Source organism: Anolis carolinensis, chromosome 1 (genome assembly GCF_035594765.1).
Source record: "Anolis carolinensis isolate JA03-04 chromosome 1, rAnoCar3.1.pri, whole genome shotgun sequence".
Lineage (NCBI taxonomy): Eukaryota > Metazoa > Chordata > Lepidosauria > Squamata > Dactyloidae > Anolis > Anolis carolinensis.
The window spans coordinates 351,211,358-351,235,903 of record NC_085841.1 but is presented as its reverse complement, the minus strand read 5'-3'; the positions used below and the strand labels follow the sequence as shown (position 1 = coordinate 351,235,903).

General features: G+C 39.3%; 1 protein-coding gene across 4 annotated transcripts in view; it reads right to left on the bottom strand.

Annotated features, from left to right (window-relative positions):
- tdrd9 (tudor domain containing 9) overlaps window positions 1-24,546 on the bottom strand; it is a 120,475-nt gene that overhangs the window by 55,111 nt on the left and 40,818 nt on the right. For all 4 annotated transcript variants that reach the window (XR_010002207.1, XR_010002208.1, XM_016990668.2 and 1 more), the window contains exons 3-8: window positions 19,867-19,955; window positions 18,857-19,078; window positions 16,667-16,789; window positions 13,448-13,528; window positions 10,856-11,023; window positions 6,697-6,800 (exon numbers count right to left, since the gene is read on the bottom strand). Coding sequence is in view for 2 of the 4 variants with exons in the window: in XM_016990668.2 (XP_016846157.2) it covers window positions 6,697-6,800; window positions 10,856-11,023; window positions 13,448-13,528; window positions 16,667-16,789; window positions 18,857-19,078; window positions 19,867-19,955 (787 nt within the window). In the remaining 2 variants the exon portion in view is untranslated. The remainder of the gene's footprint in view (window positions 1-6,696; window positions 6,801-10,855; window positions 11,024-13,447; window positions 13,529-16,666; window positions 16,790-18,856; window positions 19,079-19,866; window positions 19,956-24,546) is intronic.

Below are 24,546 nucleotides of genomic sequence, written 5' to 3'. Positions count from 1 at the left end.
GAAATGCACTCTGGATCTGAGTACTGTATATGTCTAATGGACACCCAGAAATTTTTCCAAATTCTGCAGAGTGCTTTACATACACATCTTCATACAACATATTTTGAAATTTTAAGTGAGCAAAACCTTTAAAATCATTTAGAATAACACAGTTATAGAGTTGGAAAGAGATCACAAAGGTCATCCAGCCAACTCATTCTAGATGAGAAAATAAGTCACCAGAGTATTATTTTTAAACAATTCTACAAATGTTCCCATTTTCCATTGGAAAATTGAACTTCTGACCTTGGGGAAAACAGGACAGTAATTGGGTCTCTTCATGGGAGGAAAGATGGGATAGAAATAAAGATTTAATCGTGCCAAAAATTCTGAAGAGCCACCCAGATGCCAGTCAAGAATTGATAATACTGAGACACATGGATCAATGATCTGACTCAAGTTCAAGGAAACTTCCTATGTTCCTATTTCTATGAGCTTTGAGGTCTAGAGTTGACAGCAACCATTTCAAACACTATCTTTTTATGACTAGGTCAGCAATCCAAAGGCTGTGTGTGTTACTAACAAGGAAGTCATAGTTCTCAGCTAAAAAAGCGCATTTTTTTCATGAAATGAAGTACAGGTTCATCTCAAGTGAAAGCCAATGTGGTGAAGTGGTTTGAGTGTTGGGCTATGACTCTAGAGGCCGGGGTTCAATTTCCCATTTGGTCATGGCGAACCACTGGGTGACCTTGGGTGAGTCACACTCAGTGCCAGAAACCCAGTGTGAGGTTTCGTCTTAGGGATATCGTAGGTCAGAAATGACTTGAAGGCAAACAACATCAACACATCCTCACTTACTGAAGTAGATGTGTTTTAGTAGTAGATGGCCTTCATAACTTTAACAAAATCTTTGATACCAGAGGAAGAAATAACATTGAGAATGGGACAGGTTCCTATGCCACAAAAAAGAACAACACAACATTTGAACTCAAAACAGACAATATAATATGTGGCATGAAACATACAGATCAAGTAAGCCTTGGAAAAGTACCATATATACTTGAGTATAAGCTGACACGAATATAAGCCAAGGCACCCAAATTTACCACAAAAACTTTTGAAACTTATTGACTTGAGTATAAGATGAGGGTGGGAAATGCAGCAGCTACTGGTAAATTTCAAAAATAAAAATAGATACCAATAAAATTACATTAATTGAGGCATCAGTAAGTTAATTGTTTTTGAATATTTACATAAAACCGTCATTTAAGATAATAGTAAGACTTTAATAAGATAAGACTGTCCAACTCTGATTACCTATATACTCGAGTATATGCCGACTCCAGTATATGCTGACCCGAATATCAGCTGGCCAGGACCCTCACCCAAGTATAAGCTGAGGGGAACTTTTTCGGCCCTAAAAAAGGCTGAAAAACTTGGCTTATACTCGATTACATACAGTAAATAAAAAGGTTTTGAATCTTCTAGAGACCACTTGGAAGTTTATTCCATAATGCATCTGAGATGTTCATTTTTCTTATAATTTTCATTTTGGTGGGAAATCCTACAAAATATGCTTTTTCAACAGGCCAAGCTAATTTCCTTTTGTCCTTTCTTTCTGTTTGCTCTTCAGACATGCTCAGTAAGTGTTTCTGGAGGCAGATGTATACCCTGCCTTTTGTATATAAGCATAAGAAGCTAAGGTAGGATCACCCACAGAACCCTCTTCTTTTCCCAGGTCATGTTGCAGAGATCCAACAGTGAATGTCTGTTTTTATTTATCCTCCTTCACAATCTTTCAAATACCAATGTTGCAAGAAAAAAAGGGGAAAAAAAGAAAAAATAGCAGGGCTCAGCTGGACATCTGTAAACAGACTTTTGAAAAAGGAACTTCATTATCCAAGGCTTTGTCAACTGAGCTATAGTAGAGTCTCACTTATCCAACACTCGCTTATCCAACGTTCTGGATTATCCAACGCATTTTTGTAGTCAATGTTTTCAATGCATTGTGATATTTTGGTGCTAAATTCATAAATACAGTAATTACTATATAGCATTACTGAGTATTGAACTACTTTTTCTGTCAAATTTGTTGTATAACATGATGTTTTGGTGCTTAATTTGTAAAATCATAACCTAATTTGATGTTTAATAGGCTTTTCCTTAATCTCTCCTTATTATCCATCATATTCACTTATCCAACGTTCAGCCGGCCTGTTTATGTTGGATAAGCGAGACTCTACTGTATGTCTAAGTATTTTTTTTCCGACTTGTTTAGTTTACTGCTATTCCACATAGTAGGATTCGACCCCTGAGCTTTTCAGAAAATTATTCTATTCCCCAAACTTTTAACTAATTAAAAGTATGGAAGGAGAAGGTTGCATACTTTAACAACATATCAAGTAATGCATATTTTTAATCACTAAGGCAGTACTAAAATCTCGACGAATGCAATTTCAAATTAGGAGCAGTCATGATTAAAAAGTCTTTTCCTATTAAGCGTCTCCGTTTTTACATTCACTGAATGCAAAGTTTAAAAATGCTGCAGAGCACAACAAATTAAATTGCTTTAATCTGTTCTGCTCTTTGAACTAACATGGACATTAAATATCAAAGCCAGATAAGACAAACTCCAAAAAAAATAATGTACTGGGTTTTTCCCATATATATTCAAAGCTTTCCGTGCATTTTTTTCTTCAAACATTTCTTTTTTAAAAAAAATTGATTTCAGATATAAACTATACAGAGATATGATTGAGTGCTACAGTTAACAAAACAAACTTTCCATTTGACATTGCCTGGGGAGTCACTCTGTCCTTGACCATATTTTACATACTATGAATGTATTTTAAACATCTATAGAAACCAAAGCAAAGATAAATCATGATCCAAATGGATTGTTTTTTTAAAAACCCTTCTGGGGTGTTTGCTAATCCCAATGAGAATTCCCATCTGTTATTAGGTATCAAAATACCGATTTGTCCACAGGAGTAATTCTGGGTACATAATAAAGGGTATTACACAATACTCAAACATTAAAAGTCCCCCCAAGAAGCTACCAATATTGCTATTCAGTGGAACATTTTTTATTAACTTAGTTTCCTGGAAATTAAATAACTAAAAGATATACAAATGGATGCAATGTCATAAAAAAATCCTGCTGTTCTCGTTTTGAACTTGGGAAGGGGTTTATTGTAAACTCCCTCAAAAGAAGAAACAGATGTAAAGCCTGAAGGAAAACAGCTGTATCTATTAATTTACAGAGATACATAAGGATAGGGTGAGATAATTTCCTATCTCAATAGATCACTCTTTGTGCTGGCCACCCAACAGCATGGAGAATATGCCATAACGATGTCATGTTTAGAGTACAAAGGAAAGAGAAAGACAGAAAACGGTGCAACATGCCAGAAACATGATTGGGATCGAATGGGACTTAGCGTAAGGTAAAGGACCATGAACTTTGCCTCATTTTTAAAACAGAATAAACATTTAAAAAAATAAAAACAACATTGCTGCAATTCTGAACATTTCCTTACGACTTATTCCAGACTTACAGCTCTTAGCTTTATCCAGCCACAGTTCTGCCAATGTGTGCTGCATGCAGGTTGCAAATTACTAACTTTTGGGTCTACAGGCAAAGGACAACACATCAAAGCATGCCACCGAAGAAATGTGTACTGATAACATCAGTTTTCAAAGTTTGTGCTGACACTTTTCTTTTGTCAAAGACTATACTGAACATTTTAAGATTACATGGCAAAAAGAATGTTAAAATCAAAATGTAAAAGAAATGCATTGCTGCTAAAAGGGTTGCTGATTATGTTGATGATGTGTGCCTCCAAACCTTTTCTTAGGTGATCCTATTAGAAGTATCTCCTTGCAGAATTAGTTCAGAGAGGGTCTTCCCTTGCTGTCCTCTGATGTTTAGAGAGTGTGACTAATCCAAGGTTATCCAGCAGGTGTCCATACCCAAGCAGGAATTTGAGCCCTGGTCTCCAACACTCAAACCGCTACATCACAATAGCTCTCAGCTAAAAAGTTAACTGTAATATATTACAAAACCAAAAGTTGTGGCAATGGTTCCTTCACCTGAAAGAACTGCAGACATGTCAAAACCATCTTTCTTCAAAAAGTTAGAAGAACATCAAGACTTCCTAGAATGATTTTGTTCTTGTTTTGTTAAAACCTAGAAGTAGACTTTTGTGAGCTCCCAAAAACAAGTTGGAAAAGCACAGTAGAAAAACAAGTTGATAGAAATATATGGATGTGCACTACAATTTTAACAGAAAACAGTGCAAAGACATTGCAACTACAGTAGAGTCTCACTTATCCAACATAAACGGGCCAGCAGAACGTTGGATAAGCGAATATGTATGATAATAAGGAGAGATTAAGAAAAAGCCTATTAAACATCAAATGAGGTAATGATTTTACAAATTAAGCACCAAAACATCATGTTATACAACAAATTTGACAGAAAAAGTAGTTCAATACACAGTAATGTTATGTTGTAATTACTGTATTTACGAATTTAGCACCAAAATATCACGATATATTGAAAACGTTGACTACAAAAATGGCTTGGATAATCCAGAAGCTTGGATAAACGAGGCTTGGATAAGTGAGACTCTACTGTATTTACGAATTTAGCACCAAAATATCACGATGTATTGAAAACATTGACTACAAAAATGCGTTAGATAATCTAGAACGTTGGATAAGTGAGTGTTGGATAAGTGAGACGCTACTGTATATCAGAATAAACACCTGGTTTATCCTATCTGTCTGCGTTCTTCTTGCAAACATTATGAGCAAACAAAAAGCCTACTATATGATCTCCTTACAAGAAAACCACTTTGTAAAACTGTATCAGATCTACCAAATGCTTGAGATATATATGCAGACACATCTAAGTCATGGTAGATCACAGAAAATGGCTATGTTATGAGAATCATGCGTACTCCAATTATTTATAAACACATCAGCCAGACTAGTTACAGGAACATCCAGGAGAGAGCATATCACTCCTATACTAAAGTCACTCCACTGGTTGACCATTAGTTTCCAGACAAAGTACAAAGTGTTGGTTTTGACCTTTAAAGCCCTACATGGTTTGGGTTCAGGTTGCTACGGTTTCTGTATGCGTGCAGGCTAGTGAACAGACCAGCAGAAAACTTAATCCAAAAGAAATTTGAGCAACACAAAATAATGTAGATGAAAAACTTTAAAAAAAATACTCTTGAGTATCAGAGTCCCAAAATACAGCAACTTCAACATAAACAGTCAGTCTTCCTGTAGACACTAAGACATAGTCCTTTGCATGACTCCATACGTATGCTGTCCATCTTCTTCCTTGTCCAGAGAAGGCAACACTTGCCGTTTCAAAATGGGCTGCAAGTCAAGAGCTTCCGCCCTGGAGCAAACCTTCAGTAAGCCCAGTGTTACATTCTAAACACTATGTAATTATACCCTTAGGAAGTGGCCCAGAACCAGTTGGCCTTAGTTAGTCCAATTACACAACCCGAGAATTGTGATTAATCAAGGTAATTTTTTTTCTTTCAACACACACATAGTAGTGATCCTGTAGGAACTTAGCCCATGTATCTCCAGGATAATCTTCTACACAATCTGCCCTTTAGGACACTGAGGACCTCTGGGGGATGCTTACTCCAACCAGCCAGAACCCGACTGGCAGCCATCCCCCAGAGGACCTTTTCACCATCCTCAAAAGAAGACAGTGGAATGACCTGCCGGAAGATCCCCAATAGATAGATCAGCTGTTGGAATTTAAGATGGAAGTAAAGGCCCATACCTTCCGGCAGGCCTTCCCATCAATTTTAACTTTTGGATTTTAATCTGCATTTTATCAGTGAATTTTAGCCTGCATTTTAACTGTGTGTATCTTGTTATACATATTGTAATAGTCTTGTCTTTTATCTTTCTGTTTTAACCATGTTGCATCCTGACTCGAGCCACAACGAGAGGCAGATAATTACACCACGTGACAAAACGTAGAAAAATGTCTGTTCCTGGTTTGAAAGTGTTATTTCCTGTTTAATTGTGTGGTACTTACTTAGAAAGTAATTGTTCTACTCCATAAACTTCATTTGTATGGCTGTCACAAACTATGTTGAACTGGTTGAAACTCAATGAGATATTCATTGAAAACTTATAGCAAAATGTGCTGTAATTTCTTACTCAATATGTGTGAAGAGCAAAACACAGAGAAAAGAAGAAAGTAGAGAAACTGCTTTACCAGGACTCAAAAATGTGTACATTTGGGCATCAAAAATGGAAATCATAGTTAAAATGGTGGCTGGTGAAAGAAAACTGCATCATTCCTGAATGCCTTTACAAGAAGCTTTTAGGTGGTCTCTGCAAGGTTCAAAATGTTTTGGTTCACTTTTTTCCTGGCTTACAAAATCTGTTTTAGCTTTGAACAAAGAATTTGTTGAACTGATCTTGTATGATGCAAGAATTCCATACCTTCCCTGTTATTTCTTGCTTTTGGCACTAAATTTTCTGTTAAACAATATAATGCTCTAAAACACATCTAGTTTGTTAACTATATTAGTAACTTTTGAATTTTGAATTTATAACCTGCAAACTATAAAATGCAACAGCCACATTATTATTTTTGGTAAATTCTAAAGGATTTTACATGATGAAACCATCTTTATTTCTGAATAGAGACAAGGAAAAACAGTTTCTTACCCACTCTCCTGTATTTCTAGCTTGTCAAACCACATGATCAGAGCGACAGCAGCATTGTACATTTCTGTATATATTTGAGGATCCTCAGCAGCTTGAAAGCAAGTCTAGTGAATAGGAAGAAGGGGGGAAACGGTTTAATACTATGCTTGCCACTTGTCTGATGGAGGTGAGGGTGGGGGTAGGCTACAAAACTAACATAAAATCTTCCCAAAAGGCTTAAAATGAATGATAAATTGATGGTAAACAGACAAGGGAAGCGTGGGAAGGACAAGATAAAAATGAGTAGTAAACAGTAGGACTGGGTTAAGGAAATCTGAGAAGAGGTAGATTGAAAATATAATGGTTCAGCCCTGGATGTGTTCAAAGAAAGAGGATCTTATGTGTCAGCTTGTGTATGTTTGTATGCCTCATCTGAATAGATACACAACTTCCTCTTTACTCAAAAGAGGAGCAAAGATGAGTTGTGGATCCTTCTATGAAGCTGCATATTAACTTCATCTCCTCCAAGAAAATATCCACTTTTACATGTGGGAATATTAGCCATTACTTTGTATTTCTCTGCTTCAGCTTTCAAGTCTCATATTTTCACCTTGCTGAAACATAACTGTCCCTTTCTTTCCTAATTCTTGTGCATGACAGAGCTGCCACGGTGATTTATCAAGCTCGATTTGTCTTTGCAAGATGACAGGGTTGACACAGGAGCCAGACATATAAACAAGCATTAGTACAGCAGTCCAAAGTGAATCCCTGAAATCAGGAATTGAATATATACTTGCCCAACAAATGCAGATATTTGGAATACAGTTACCCTACACATTTGCTAGGGTCGGGGCACAGGGCCATCGTGAAAGTGAGAAAACCACAAATAATATATATTACTTGTTTATCAAATCATAGAGTTGGAAGAGACCTCATGGGCCATCGAGTCCACCCCCCTGCCAAGCAGAAGGAAAACTGCATTCAAAAGATAGCCATCCAGCCTCTACTTAAAAGCCTCCAAAGAAGTAGACTCACACCACAGTTTATCTGAGTCAGTTTATTTCCTCTAGATATCTGTAGGATTTCCAGTATGACTCTATGGTCACCATCCACTGGACGTTAACCATAACATCACAATGGAAGGCTTACAAATACCTAGTGAAATTTTCTCTAGGAATCTCTAGCTCCTCCTACACAACTCAATAAGCAAATTTTGGTGGAAGTTGATCATACATAATCATACTAGAGGACCTACACATGTGGAGGGCCAACCATATTTTCAAGCCATGGATTGTTACATCTGCTAATGCAGAAACCATGCATATGGAGGACCAGCTGTATATCATTTTCACAAACTTGATTTTTGTAAAAATGACTACGGTACATTTCAATGTTTGTCCGTCTTGATGAAGTTGTTTTGCATTAGGGAATGGCAATTATTGCTAGATATAGTCCGGGACCCCAACAGTTGGAGGGACTATGAACTGGCCCTTGGCTTAAAACTTTTGAGGAAACCTGAAATACAGCACTTATATGGCACACTTCAACCAAAATTACAATTTGCTAATTTGTGAGTTTCCTGACATCAGGCTTATAAAAAAAGGGAACGGCAGTGTGGAAACATATTAAATTCAAAAGATAATTGTGTCTTCTTCTCTCTCTGCAAAGTCATAGTAATGGCAGTTGGGATGAAGAGAGGCCCTTTCATTCGCTACTGGACAATAATGAGGAAATAATTGGAGGATTGCTTTTGGGATTTTTAAAAGATATTTTCAATCTATGGATGGTTTAATCTGTGGATACAGAATCCACTGATAGGGAGGGCTGGCTGTACTGCTACTTCTGCAAAGCATCAATTTCCAAGCCTCCATATACATTGATTGAATGTCATTAACTCCAGGTTTTCTAATAAGTCCACCTTCTATCTATTGCACAGCCATTTCATTAGTCTGACTACTTTTTCTTTAGAATGACAAAACAAGAAATACAAAGCCGTGTGCCTTCCCATCCTCCCCCATCTGAAATCTCCAACAGAACGGTTTATGAAAATTGTGCTGGAGTTGCCCTAAAGACACAAAACGTGATTGCCTGTACCAATGCATTTGTTCCTCTCTAGTAAGCAAAGAAAAGGGCTACAGCTAGGAAAAGGAGATGGGGAGAGAAAGAGAAAACTCAACAGAAAGACATAGACAATAGTCTTGAGGATTAAGAAGCCTTGCAATCTCAAAAGCCCAGAATTTAGAGCAGCCCTTTTTTTCCTATTCATAAGGACACCAGAGTTAAAAGGTGTCGCAAACTAACTTGTCGCAAAAGTGATCACACACCTGGCAGATCTTGCCTAATAGAAAAAGACACCTCAGTCAACTTCCCGGTTTTCTTTTTGTTCCAATCCATCACAATGAATCTTTTCACAAACATCAGATATTATATAATTCTCCCGTCCCCCACTGTCTGTTGGAGCTGACACATCAGTGACACATATATGAATGCTGACAGGACATTGTTATAAGAGGAAAAATACTTATTCTTTTTATTAGGTATCTGATGGCTGCAGGAGTCTGAGTCTTCCTTTGATGGTCATTCTACTTGTTAAAAAGATATGTCTGCCTGCAGCCAATTAAATTTCCCCTTTTCCTACTGTCCCTTCAGCTCCTTTTTCCAATAAATTAAGTTGGAAACCATCAATCTATGATTCTCGGAGAAGGGTTCATTAAAATCAGATCACGCTATACTGAGACTGCAGAATTTTAGCCAATTTTAAATGGGGGAAGACCTCCATCAAACTAGACCTTCTTTGTGATGGTATGACACATAATAAATCCCAACTGTGCAAATTGCTGTTCTTTCCGTAAGGACAATAATCAGTCTGCAACCAAATAAGGTCATTTATAAAAGGCCAATGAAACCATTACACACAACAAGACAGTCATTTCAATCTGTGGATGCAAAGGGTCAGGAAGTGTTGGAGACATTGATGTGTTATAATCAAATAATTATAGTTGGAAGAGACCCAAAGGGCCATCTAATCCAACCCCCAGACTTTCAGGAATACACAGTCAAAATATTCCCAACAGATGGCAATCCAATAGGTTTAAAAAATCTCCAAAGAAGGAGATTCCATCACAATGTGTTGTCAAAGGCCTCACAATCTCTGAGGATGCCTGCCATAGATGTGGGTAAAACATTGGGAGAGAAAACTTCTGGAACATGGCCATACAGCCCAAAAAACACACAACCCTGAGATTCCATCACACTTTGAGGCAACATATTCAACTATAAACAGTACTTACTATCAGGATGTTCTTTCTAATATTTAGATGTAATCTCTATTTTCTGTAGTTTGAAGGAAGAATTTTAAACAGAGATTGGCTGCCCAACTGTCGGGGGTGCTTTGATTGTGCTTTTCCTGCATGGCAGGGGGTTGGCTCACGTGGTCTCTTCCAATTCTATGATTCCATTATTCATGTTCAGTCCGAATCTTCTCTAAGCTATCTGAATACTATCCTGAAGTGTGGTGTAGAATCCAGTCCCATTAGTAACACTGAAATAAGATTCAGCTGCCGGTATCTTACTTGCATGAACAAATACTTTCTCCTCTCAAGGCAAGAAAAAAAATGTTTTTTTAAAACCAAATTTTCAACGATTTTTCAAACTTTGGGGCTTCCCTATAAACACTCATAAAGCCAATACTATGCATGTGTGTGTTGAACAAAATTTGTAAAATTAATTTGTTTTGCCTGGTCCCAAATTGAAAGGAAAAAGAAGTAGTCTTGAATCATTTTTCCAAAACTTCAACATGCCACAATACCCGTCCACACAGAATAATGAGTATTTTTAAGTCTGTACTCAAGATGCCAACAAAGCAATGGTATTAACAGATATAAGTGATCTGCTAGCTAGCTATTTATTAAGCCAAACTCAGGCAATTCGAGACCATCTAGATTTTGCAGGACTACAATTTCTATCAATACTAGCTAGCATGGCTAATGTTGAGAAATTATGGCATTTGAAATCCAGTATCTTCTGAAGAACATACTCTATATACCTGCACTATGCATTTACAGAATACTTGAAAGAAATTTTGAGCTTGTTTGAGTCAAGCTACTTTTCCATCAAAACGTCTGAAATGTGTTAGACACCGAACAAGGGACAGAAACTGAACGCTGATTGTTTTCCATACCATGATATGACTGATGACATGTGTCAGATCATCAAGGTAATACTCCTCAATTGCGTGGGGCTTGCCTTCAACTTCAAACACATAGGCTGGATATAATTTATTACGAACCGGGATTGCAAAGTATTCGGCAAACTCTTGACAGTTGATTGTCGCTGACATCAGAATGACCTGTCAAAAGAAAGTTCAGAGGAACAAGTTTAGTAGATATTGCGTTTCAGCTGGCTTGCTGCACAGTGCCCATAGGAGACAGTTAAAGCCAAAGAGATGCCATCTCCACAAAAAACATCAACTATCCTTTCATTGAGAATTTATAGAATACAAGAATCAATACCTAGGAGCATAAGGAAGAGAAAGTACATGCAGACTCTGTGGGGTGGCCGGGCAGTGGTGAGTTGTGAATTTTAAAAGGGGAAAACAAAAAAATCACGTCATCGTGTCCTGCACAGAGATTTGTTTGCGTAAACCTGTAACAATCTTGTGTTCATTGGGTTACCTTGCTGTGAGGTCCAAGGATCACATGCAATTCAGTTTTGAATTTTTAAACTTGTTAATGCGTTACAATTTCAATCATCACGTTAAATATGTTGTAAGTTAACATTATTTTGAATTATATTATACTAAAAATCCATTTTAGATGTGTTTTTATTTACTCTATTTTAAAAGAGTATTTTTAATATATCGGGGTCATGGGTCATGTTGCCACTATAAAATGGGGTCGCAACTTTTAAAAGGTTGGAAAAAGGTTGATCAAATTTGGAGCTGCAAATTTGGACTTGCAATGTACAAAAAAGCCACAGTGGACATTCTGATCAAAGGCCTATCTAGTCCAATACTGTGGTCCAAAAGTAGTTAGCTGGATGCTCAGAGATATCCAATCAGGAGTGGTCACCTCCTTGTGAGACCACAGGCTACTTTTTCATGCTTGAGAAGAGCAGTACTGCCGGAGATGTGGCCTAGAGAAAGCATGAACAAACTTCGGCCCTCCAGGTGTTTTGGACTTCAACTCCCACAATTACCAACAGCCTACTGGTTACTAGGAATTGTGGAAGCTAAAGTCCAAAACACCTGGAGGCCCAAAGTTTGCCCATGCCTGGCCTAGAGGGAAGCACAGAATTTAAAGGAAGAGACAAAATAGACATGACTAGAGACACATAATATGTTTTTCCCAATCTCACTATGATATTAGGAAAGAAGCATGCTGCGGGGAAAGAAGACGTAACATTTAAATGGAATAAACGATGAAGTAGTGCAAAGGAGGGTGCCTGTGAAGTGCAAGTTTTAAAAGAATTACAAAAATGAAGATGCATGTGAATAAACAAGCCTGTTTACGATTGCATATGCCCACACACATACACATACACACACCCACAAAACCAAATGAAAACAAATGTTGACAATATTTTGTTTTCCACATCGTTTCAGTAAGAGCACAAATTGTTTATTCAGTGCGCAAAGCAAGAAGAAAAGCAGCTTGGGGCAAAATACAGTTGTAAAAAATTATGACAGTCCTTTGTTTATTAATATGAAATGAAATTAAATCAGTAAGAAGGCCCAAATGGGAAATCCAGGTACATTAAAACCGTCCTGAGCAAATTATTTGTGGATGACTTTTCATTGTATCTACTTTTTATGTAAACTGAATGCCTGAGGGTGCCAAAAACCATATCCTCTTATTTTTCTTATTTCTCCACTGAGAATATGTGCAAGCAATTTTACCCAGAATACTAAGCAATCACAGCCTTCATTTAAAAAAAAATCTTAACCACAAAACTATTAATATCACAATTACAGTGCCACCATTTTAGGGACAGATGGATAGCTTTGAAAAGACCATGGCTTCTTTGGGGACACCACTGAAAGTCTGCAGCTACCTCAGGGAACATTATTAGTATCAGGGGAAACAGCATGTACAACCGTGATAGTGTTCCAGCTGGAACATCCTCCTCTGATGTGCCAAGAATTGCTTGAGGGCAATCCCAGCTGCGTCTCCTGGCTTCAAATAGGCTGCTTTCAACTGTGATGCCCTTTTCCGCAGAGGAATGAGTGACTGTTGGAAGCAGATGGAAATGGCAAAAGGACTGAGAAGGGAAGCAGTGTGTGAGCCAGCAAATGGCTGAGTAATCTTTAAAGTCAATTATTTTTAAGACATTCAGATCTTTCATGATAGGGTTCCTTGGCATCCTGCTCCCATGGCAATGCTGGATTCAGAGGAATCTAACAGGCAAGGAGTGATCAACAGCCTTTCTACATGATTGCCCAATTATTAGAACTGTTTCCTAATTTTTCTTTATTCTATAACCTGTTTGGCACATAGTTGGCAAATAAAGATCCACTCAATGCACATATTCTTTCTGTGTCCAGTATCTCAAGTTTTTTAGCAGTCGTTTTTAGTTTCTGCCAGTTCACTGCCTAGTTGTATGCCACTATCATTTTGAGATCCTACAGGATCCTCAAGATCACATGGAAGACCTACTTCCTGAAAGCCATCACAGTTGCTAATGTCAGAATATTGGGAATTACTCTTATAGCCCTGAATTATGGTAAACCGATCTTACATTTTTACATAAATATGGACTAGGAGTTCACAATTACCTTCACGAACCGTGAATTGGTGCGCAGTAGTTTACGGACAACCAGCAGTAAGAAATCCATTACTTCAGTACGCTCATGCACCTACAAATAATCAACAAATAATGTGACTTAGTAAAAAATGAGTTTGCTCATTTTGAGTTCTGAGATCCAAATTCCTGATTTCCAAACCTCTTCCATGGAAAGTTCCTTCCCTACTCTCTTCGGGGCTAGCAGTAGAAGATTCAAAACAAGGTTTGCAAACAGAATTAGAGGACACCTTGCAAATTCTTGTTGTAACCTAGCCATGCTAAGAAATAGGACAAATGTATTCTGCTATGGTTGGCTCTGAAAATTTCAAAGTGGAATCAGAGATTGTGATAATCTTCTGGCTTTAATGGAAGGTGGGAAAAGGCATGAAGGAGAAACAAAGGGAAAAGAAAATCAAGAGAAAAAGACTCGAGGACTACTCAACGGAGGAGAACACCAGAAGAGTTGGTCTGCGGGTGGGTGAAGAGAAACTTAGGGAAGAGTAACTTGGTGGGTTGGAGTACACATGATGGATGATAAGGCACAGTCAACTCTGGAAAATTCTGGCAGTCACAGGTCAGTGCTCAAACCAATGCCCCACGTTGGCTTTCTAAGACAAGACTATGTACCAAGAAATAAACCAAGCCCAATAAAATTAATAGAAAGAGATACTGGTGCCTTGAGTAACACAACAGCATTGGTAAAGCGATGCAGACATCTGAATGGTACACATTGTGTGGCAATATTTCCACAATGGGTGCAATGGGATAAAAGTACAGTAGCAGCAATTGTGGAGGCAGAAACAGTATTATCTTTCATATCTGAACGACTATGAATTGGTGCAAAGTCCCTTAATGAGCCATAGAATGATCTCTGTCACACTCAGGGTTCTCAATCATACATTGTCACAGTATAATCCCTATGAACTTGTCAATAAATACTTGATTACTATGCTCACACCTTCACATATTCTCGGGAAAGAGAGAAGTGTCTAATTCGACTCTTTTGGAAGGAAAATTGAATGGCAAACAAGTGGCATCAACATTTGAGATCCATGATATAAATAATTAGTGTGTCCTTATCTGGTGGTCAGTTCTGAACACAAATGCAAGATGGCTAATATAGGTTGTGCATCCCTTGTATGGAATTCTGAAATCTAAAATATTCCAAAATTCAAAATTGTACATATGGGTAGATGAGATAGTAGCATCTTTGCTTTCTGTTGGTTCAGTGGCCAACAAGCTGTTTCATGCACAAAATCAATAAAACATTGTGCATAACTGCCTTCAGGTTATGTGTATATGAATCATAAATGAATTTTGTGTTTAGACTTGAATCCCATCTCCAAGGTATCTCATTATGGACATATATGTAAATACAGCTAGTCCGAAATCCCCCCCCCTCCAAATATATATATATATATATATATATATATATATATATAGAGAGAGAGAGAGAGAGAGAGAGAGAGAGAGAAAGAGAGAAAACAGGTCCCAAGCATTTCAGTTAAGGGAAGGATTCAAACAAGATATTTATCTAGGCAAGGAGATGACACAGCAATCTATGTTTAACTAATGGAAATGTTTTTAAAGGATAACGACAACAGTAGTCTTGGAAACAAGACCAACTGGAGCTCCCCTGCAAAGTTGTAAAGGCAAAAGAGTAAGGTTGGCTCAAAATCTTGCAAGCTGGACACAAACACAAAAGCACATCCTTACTTGTGTATTCTAGCAACTGTTGTCACTTTCATTACTGGAGGTAATAAAAAACATTGACAATAGCCATTGGTTACCTTGTTCTCCATCAAATGCCTGGATGAGCAGATCCAGTGGGATTGGGAGGAGGGGGAAAGCAATATCAATGCAGTAGCACCAGGATGCAAAATCGACCCAGGATAATAACGTGTTTCCCCGAAAATAAGACAGTGCCTTATATTAATTTTTGCTCCCAAAGATGCACTAGGTCTTATTTTCAGGGGATGTCTTATTTTTCCATGAAGAAGAATTCACATTTATTGTTGAACAAAAAAATGAACATTTATTATATACTGTACAGTAGTTGTCATCACAAACCAGCATAACCAGACAAACTGTGAATCCTATCAAGAATTTCTTGTTACTACCAATATTTCCATGTACAACATTCTATGGTACGTACATTTACCGATCATGCATGCTCTGGTGTTCTGTTCTTTGGGCATGCTTCCAACAAAAACTTTGCTAGGTCTTACTTTTGGGGGAGGCCTTATATTTAGCAATTCAGCAAAACCTCTACTAGGTCTTATTTTCTGGGGATGTCTTATTTTAGGGGAAACAGGGTATGTACTTGGATAGGAGAAGGTCAATGAATAATACTACATGTCTTAGTCTATCATTTCAGTGGAAGAAACTGGCAAAGCCACTTCTATGTATTCTTTGCCAAAAAAACCCCCCTGAAATTGAAGACAAGAGGGTGTCCATACTGGAAAGTGATTAAATACGATATATATATATATATATAATTTAAAACTAGTTGACATATTATAGGAGCCTCCAGTGACTCAGTGTTAAAGCGCTGAGCTACTGAACTTGCAGACTGAAAGGTCCCAGGTTCAAATCCGGGGAGAAGAGTGAGCGCCCGCTGTTAAGCTCCAGTTTCTGCCAACCTAGCAGTTCGAAAACATGCAAATGTGAGTAGATCAATAGGTACCGCTCCGGCGGGAAGGTAACGGCGTTCCTTGCAGTCATGCCGGCCACATGACCTTGGAGGTGTCTACGGACAACACTGGCTCTTCAGCTTAACAATGGAGATGAGCACCAACCCCCAGAGTCAGACACGACTGAACTTAACGTCAGGGGAAACCTTTACCTTTACCTACCTTTACTTGACATATTATTCCTACGGAATTCTGGTTCTCATTATTTGAGAATGCATTAAGTGTCTCAGAATAACATTTTCAAATCAAAGGAATCAACTTAAACACTGGAGTAATGTCATCTTTCAAAAACAGTTTTCATGTCAAAGTCTCTCTTCAGAAGTAAAAGCTCTCTCAATCAACAGGAGCTTGGGGGAAAATGCTTTTTGAACTAAATCTTGACCATTGCCTATGTTGATTAGGAAATTGTGCAAGCTTTAACCCACAAAACATTTTCCCCCAAGGTCCAGTCAATTGGGAGAACTCCCAAATATGTTGCTAAAGGACTGTAGTCTTTTTTCACACATCATCACACTTACCTCATCTATGAAGATGTGGGTGAACTCTGAAAGAGTTTTGGATCCAACAAGTTTTTGAAGGAGAATACCAGTTGTCGCATATAGCAGTCTGGTTTTTTCTGATGCAACCTTTTCCAAACCAACCTGCAAACGTAATTAAACAAGTCATATCTTCTTTCAAACTTATTTCAAAGATATTACACTGGCCAACACACATTTCTGTGCCTCAAAAGTTAGCTTTTTTTTCTCAGTATAATTCACCTGATGTGAAAAATGGCACTCTAGTTTTGGAGATACAGAACACAAGCCATATATCAGTCTTCATCTGCTCGCCCATAAAGAATCATGATAATCATATGTAATAAATTAGAGCTGATGAGGTCTATAAAATGCAATTTTCTGAATTAGCATCCCAACTACCCCCAGGAACAGGCCTAAAAACTAAGACGCCAAAGAAAACAATTGTTGGACTGTGATATCAAAAATGTTTAAGAGGAACTGCTCATTCAAATAGTCTAGTAGCCCTAACTTGACCATTAGTATTGCTTTAGAAGAAAAATGGATTTCAAAAAGGAAACAGTGGCATATGAAATTATAGTGCTCTCTGAAGACTTCTAAAATTGGCCCCGAAACAGTGACAAGTAATATCAAAGATTTTTTTTATTTGTGAAGTTTTTATTGCTTAGGAATGTTGATCTACAGCAGGAGTTTTCATCTGGTCTGCATCTCCCATTGTCTTTAAGCCACTGGGCCACACCTTTCATGATTTATTATCACTAGCTATTATTCTACTGTTGCAGTCCAACAAGAGCTGAAGGAATGCATCCATTCTTACTTTAGGTAATAAAACATTTAGCATATTTTTTTAATAACAGTGTTGGAAAGGGTCTTCTTGGTGGCTGCTCCCAGGCTCTAGTACTTTCTGTCCAGTGAAATTAGTGTGACTCCCTAGTTTTCTTTTTTGCAAACAGGTAAGGACTTTTTAACAGCTGGTAGGCTGTTAGGAATTGTGGGAGTTGAAGTCCAAAACGCCTGGAGGGCCGGAATTTGCCCTTCAGGCAAGAATAAGAACACAAATAACAGATGAGTGAATGTAGTCCTGGAAGTCCTAACTAGAGGTGACCCTTTTACTATCCCCTGTAAAAGTGGGAAAACTACAATGATATTTGGGGAGCGGGGGAATGGGGCACTGCCACAGTGGTCCCATTGGGGGCTACCTGATGTGGTCCCAAGAGGAAGAGGAGCAGCAACCTCTAGCTACTACCACATCACTTACATTAAGAGATTCTCAAACAGTTTAATCAAATTTGTAGTGCAACAAAATATGAAGGAACAATACAATATTTAAAATGAAGAACAATTTTAATCAACATAAACTTACCAGTATTTAAATAGGAAGTGTGGGCCTGGTTTTGGCTGATGAGATAGTCCAGTTAATTAGGATTGTTGTTGTTGTGTGCCCTGAAGTAGTTTCAGGCGTAGGGTGACCCCAAGCCTAAAGTTTAGGGCAGGGTAAATGACCGTGGAGGGCTGCATCTTAGTTTGGGACGGACACACACACACACACACACACACAGGCTGGAGAGAAAGCCAGCTGCAATGAATCACTCTGACCAGGAGGTCATGAGTTCGAGGCCCGCTCGGAGCCTATGTTTGTCTTGTCTTTGTTCTATGTTAAAAGGCATTGAATGTTTGCCTATATATGTAATGTGATCCTTCAGGGTGAGAAGGGCGGAATATAAATGCTGTAAATAAATAAATAAATAAATAGTAGCAAGTGGCTCCTACCACTCTTTCCTCTTCCTGGAAAAGGATTTTGGAAGGATCCAGAATCCTTTTCCTCTTCCAGTTTCTGTAGAAGATGGACTCAGTCTTTTCGGTGGTCCCTTGTTTCCCCTACCTCTTGAGGACGGTTTTGGCTATTTGCAATCTTATACTGCATCCCCAATTTCAGGAGTCAGCAGCATAGGACTGCAAGAAATCAAAACCACGATGTGAAACCTGCTGATGTGAAGGTCTGACTTTACTTCCTTGCACAGCATCCTCCAAATATGGAGTCAACAGGCATCTGGAAGGAACACAGGCACACAAATACAAGTTGCCCTGGTTCCAATTATTGGGAAAAGTATAGGATATAAATGAGTTAATTAAATTAAAAAAACATATTTTCCATTTCCACACCAACACATGCTCCAATTTTGTTGGAGGTACCTGGTAGCCCACACGTTCACCCAGCGGCCATGATCTTTGCTTAGTGATCCACCTCGCAATGCTGCTGGCCCCAATCTTCCTAGGCTGTGTAACAATGATGTTGCAGTAAGTCGATCGCTGCTCAAAGTGGTCGAGGACAAACTGCGGAAGCAGGGTACTCTTTCCACTCCCAGTAGATCCATGTATAATGACCACTGAGTTGTTCTCTATCAAGGAAAGTAGCTGAGTAAAACATAATTTTATGAAAATCATTAACTGATACGGGAGGTACGCTGTAAAGATTCTTAAAAATGCATTTCTGTACATTTTGCTGCATTTCATATTTACAATTTTCCTCTTCTCTTCGCTCTTCTCTTCCCTTCCCCTCCCCTTCCCCTGCACCTTCCTTGCTTCCAGAACCCTTTTCCTGCATGGCAGCAGGGGGTTTGACTGGATGGCCCTACGTTACTGCTGTTACTACTACTACTACTACTACAAAGGCTAGATGGCCATTTGTTGGGGGTGCTTTGATTTGTGCTTTTACTACATAACAGAAGGGGGTTTGAATGGATGGCCCCTGGGGTCTTCCTCTGAAATACTGTTCCTTTTTTTTTTTTGCGCTACAAACGAGATATGTATTAGTTCACACAAACATTCTTTATTCATCTTCCACCAATCCAGCCTCAGTCAAATTTCAAAATGCAATGTGTCCCCTGTATCAAAAAGTTTACCCATGCCTGATTGAGATAGGTGTATATATATATATAATACACCTTTCTTCAGGAGGCCACGAGAATTTTTTCCTTCAAAAAGGTCTCTGTGGCTGAAAAGTTTGAGAACCCTTGATCTAGCCTATTACACCACAAACAAGATGCTACACAATGTGTTTCTTATAAAGAGAAAACCTTTTCCAAAGTTTTTAAATAACAATTCACATCTTAAATGAAATCAACCAGGCAAAAGCTCAAGGCGTAAGAAGATTGCAATTTTGTGAAGCCAACATTTCATAAATGACAGCCAATGCCATTTACCTGTTCCTTGTATCCTGATATAGGCAAATCTGGATACTTGTAATTGCCAACAGGTACACAAGTCACAGGGCTGGCGTCATGCTGAGATTCTTAAAAATAAAAATAAAAAACAGAAATGCATGTTAGTCAAGTGTTGGATGAGATATCAAAATCCAAGATCCCAGAGATTAGCAGAAAATATGAGTTTTAAGGGCTATTTTAATGTATTTGCTGTATTTTACTTAATAATTTTTTGTAATTATTGGTCATTGGTTTTTGTTGAACACTGTTTCATGGAGCCTCAATGCTGCTGCTTTTTCCTCTTATGTTTAATTGTGTTTTATATGTATTGTTGTATTTTTATGATGTTCTTATTTTATTTTAGTGGTGTTTTTGTTTTAATGGATTGTTTGTTTTTATATCTGTTGGGCTTTCTGTCCTATATGGCCACGGTGGTACACGCCCTTGTTACATCTCGTTTAGACTACTGCAATGCACTCTACGTGGGGCTGCCTTTGAAGACTGTTCGGAAGCTTCAATTAGTCCAACGGGAGGCTGCCAGGTTAATAACTGGGGCGGCATACAGGGAGCGTACTACTCCTCTGTTACGCCAGCTCCACTGGCTGCCAATTAGCTACCGAGCACAATTCAAGGTGCTGGCTTTAGCCTATAAAGCTCTAAACGGTTCCGGCCCAGCTTATCTGTCCGAACGTGTCTCCCGCTATGACCCACCTCGAAGCTTAAGATCGTCAGATGAGGCCCTGCTCGCGGTCCCGTCAGCCTCACAGGTGCGGCTGGCGGGGACGAGAGACAGGGCCTTTTCAGTGGTGGCTCCCCGCCTATGGAACGCCCTCCCCATTGAAGTCAGGCAGGCTCCCTCCCTCCTGTCTTTCCGAAAGAGGACAAAAACGTGGTTATGGGACCAGGCATTTGAGCATGAGTAGCAGCAAAAAAATGAGATAAGAATATATGACCTACTGACAGACCCCACATGAACATGGAAAGCGCCTTAAATGTATATTTAAATGTATAATTATGTATATTTTAATGGATATTCTTAATTTTATTGTAATTTTTAATCTTGATGGATTTTTAAATTTGATGACAACTGTTTTTAATGTGTATGGTTATACTGTAAGCCGCCCTGAGTCCCCTGATGGGTGAGAAGGGCGGGGTAGAAGTGATGTAATAAATAAATGTAATAAATAAATATGTAATCTGCCCCGAGTCCCTTCATGGAGATGGTGGCAGAGTACAAGAATAAAGTTGTTGTTGTTGTTGTTGTTGTTACCACACTGTTATTATTTGGTTTTTTTATTTTTGTACTTTTTAAACTGTTTAGTATGGATAGATGTTAGCCACTTTGAGTCATCATCATCATCATCATCATCAAAGCATCATAACACAGTAAAATAAGAAGACAAATATTAAGATTTCTGCTGAGTACAAGATCTAAATTCAAGTCCACCTATCAACAGAGTTCATCCACTGCTCTCATTTGAATTCTCTTGATCCCATCACTTTTACAGAACCATCAAACCTGGTGCTATCCTTGAATAGGGTAGGATAAATAGGATGAGCCTCACTTCAGGCAGAAAAATGTTTTCAGCTGACAGTAGAAAGAATCCTTCTTCCTGTTTATATATGCCCCTGGCATATCTAGTTAAATTAGGAATGGGAAAATGTAACCCATTAGCTACACATGGTCCTTGAACCCAATTCCTTGAAGGCTACTGAACTTTTTGCATTATAAGTTGGGCATTCCTTAGCCAGAATTCCAAAATCTGGAGACCTCAAAAATTGTCCACATAGGTAGCTGAGATATGATGGTTGCTTACCTGTTTCTTCGAAATGATCTGTGAAATGAGCACATGTGGTAATGCAGCAATTTAGGCTTGTGGCTATGGCCCCGGCCACCCTCACCAGGAGGTAATATAGGCCGTAGGAGGGGCCGTAGCTCTTAGTTCCTTGCAACCATGCTGCGGCTCGAGGCCTGAGCATGTACTGCGGGGAGGATGGGAGGAGATGTGCTAATTTCACAGATCATCACTCAAAGAAACATGGTTACAGGTAAGCAACCATCATTTCTCCTTCGTGGTGTCTGATGAAATGAGCACATGTGGTAGACTAGCAAGCTACGAACCTTGGCTGGTGGGCATCATGCCAACGCAAAGAAGAGTACAACTCTGCCAAAGGCGGAGTGCCTCCTCAACTGGACATCCATCTTATAATGCGTGGATGCTGATTGCTGCCCAACAGATGTCTTGCAAAGGAACTCCACAGAGGTATGCCGCCGATGTAGCAAGAGCTCTTGTGGAATAATCCCTGAGATGAGGCAACGGATCCCTGCTGGCCACTTGATAGGCAGGCTTAATTGTCAAGACTACCCATGCCAAAAGGTGTTAGGGAGAGACTGGCAAGCTCTTAGTGTCGCTTCGATACTTTAGGAAGAGTCTTGGGGATTTCCTAAAGTCCTTTGTCCTGTGAAGGTAGAAGGCCAATGTCCTGCGAACAACAAGGAAGTGGAGCAACCGCTCCAGCTCCATTGATGAGGATTGAAAAAAGGCAGGAAGAACTGTATTTTGCTCCATATGGAAGGCAGATGTGACTTTTGGGAGAAAAGCAATGTCTGTTCACAGGACAACTTTATCCCGGTGAAAACGAAGGTAAGACTCATCAGCACGAAGCACACAGAGCTCGCTGGACCTTCGCGCTGACATAACTGCTACCAAAAATGAGACTTCCATGAAAGATAGGAGAAGTCAACAGCAGCCATGGGCCCGAATGGTGCCTTCATGAGTGCCGAGAGTACAAGATCGAGCTGTCAAGGCAAGGGTAGGGGGGAGACTGGCGGCCGGAGGTTCTGGTACCCTTTCAGAAAGAGTTGCACAAGAGGGTCCTAGAACCAAGACGAACCGCCTTCCTTGCGACGGTAGGAAGAAAAGGCAGTGAGGTAACATTTCAGTGATGAAAGTACTAGACCATCCTTCACCAGCAATGCCAGGAAATTAAGTAGGAGCGAGGTAGGTGCTCGTAATGGCCCAATGACGTGTAAATGACTTGAAGCGAGTCCATTGTGCTTCATAAAACTGCTGCGTAGATGGACGATGTGCAGCGTTAGTAATGTGTGCTACTGCACGGGAAAGTGGTGGGGCCAAACAAGGCACGAGGCAGAGGAGATCGAGGTCCAGGTGGTGCACATGGCCACCCTGAACCATCAGAAGGTCCAACTGATTGTTGAGCGGGAGACATTCCCCCACGGCCATCAAGTTGAGAAGGGAGAATCATGGTTGCCGTGGCCACTTCAGTGTGACCACTATAACGTTGATGTTGTTGGCATCCATCTTGGCAACTACTCTGTTCAGAAGCGGTAGCGGTGGGAACACATACAGGAGAGGCCTGTGCCAGTTGTACAGAAAGGCATCCCCTAGGCAGCCCTGTAGTGTGTCCTTCAGCATCCTGGCGCAGTAACGACTGCATTTGGCGTTATCAAGTGCTGCAAACAAGTCGACCTCCAGCTGGCCACACCTCTGAAACAGAAGAACTGCCTCTTGGGGGTACAATGACCACTCGTGGATTATGGGTCCTTCTCTGCTGAGGTGGTCCGCCACAGCATTATCCTGACCAGGGAGGTATACACCAACGAGGTGTATGCTGCTGCCAAATTGCCAGTGTGAGCTGAAGAAGAGTTGGGAGCGTGTGCCTTCCTGTTCGTTTAAATACCAAATGGCCGTTGTGCTGTCTGTGCGTATCTGGACCACACAGCCAAGGATGGCATGCTCAAATGCCTGGAAAGCTTTCTGAATCGCCAATCGCTAAAATGTTGACAAAAGAAAACTGTGTTCCACACTTACCTGATTATCAAACTAGATAATACATTTAATATGATTTTTGCAGTTGGTAATAATAATAATAATAATAACAATAATAATAATTTTATTCTTATACCCCGCCCCATCTCCCCGAAGGGACTCGGGCGGCTTACATAGGGCCTTGCCCAACACAACAATATAACAACAACAAGATGACAATAAAACAAATATCCCAACAATAAAACATCAGCATCAATAAAACAGTCACAAAAATCAACATACAAAATAAAATGTTAAAAATAGGAGACTAATACACGGATCTGGGCCAAAGTGCAGAATATTTCAAAATCGGGGAGAGGTAGTTTTACAGCTAAAATAGTCAATAAAGTGCTAATATAATACTGAGAAGGCATCACCGATGGAGCTATTGTTGAGTGGGCAGATAAATCGAACCTACAACGATTAATCATCAAAGGCCTTTTGGAAGAGCCATGTTTTCAGGCTCATGTTTTCAGTTGGTATCCATTCAAGTAGAACTTGCCACAGCACACAATTTTCTATACTTATAGATCTTGCATTTAACATGTTTTATTATAACTGATCATTGGTAGGTAATACAAGTTTAATTGAAATGTCTGATTGTAATCTGAGGAAACCCCACATAAGAGGATTTACAGGTTTATTGGGTTAATTATAGGGGCTGTAAACACCCTTCTAAACTGTCTTGAGAGAGGACCACTATGAAGAAGACCCTGTCTGGAGTCCCTAATAATTAGTCTAGTCTCTTCAAGCCACAAAGATCCCAGACACAAGGGGTCAGAAAAAGGCCTCCTGCCAAAACTGATCATACTGAGTTGACTTTAAGACCCTGTCAAAAAGATTCTGTAAA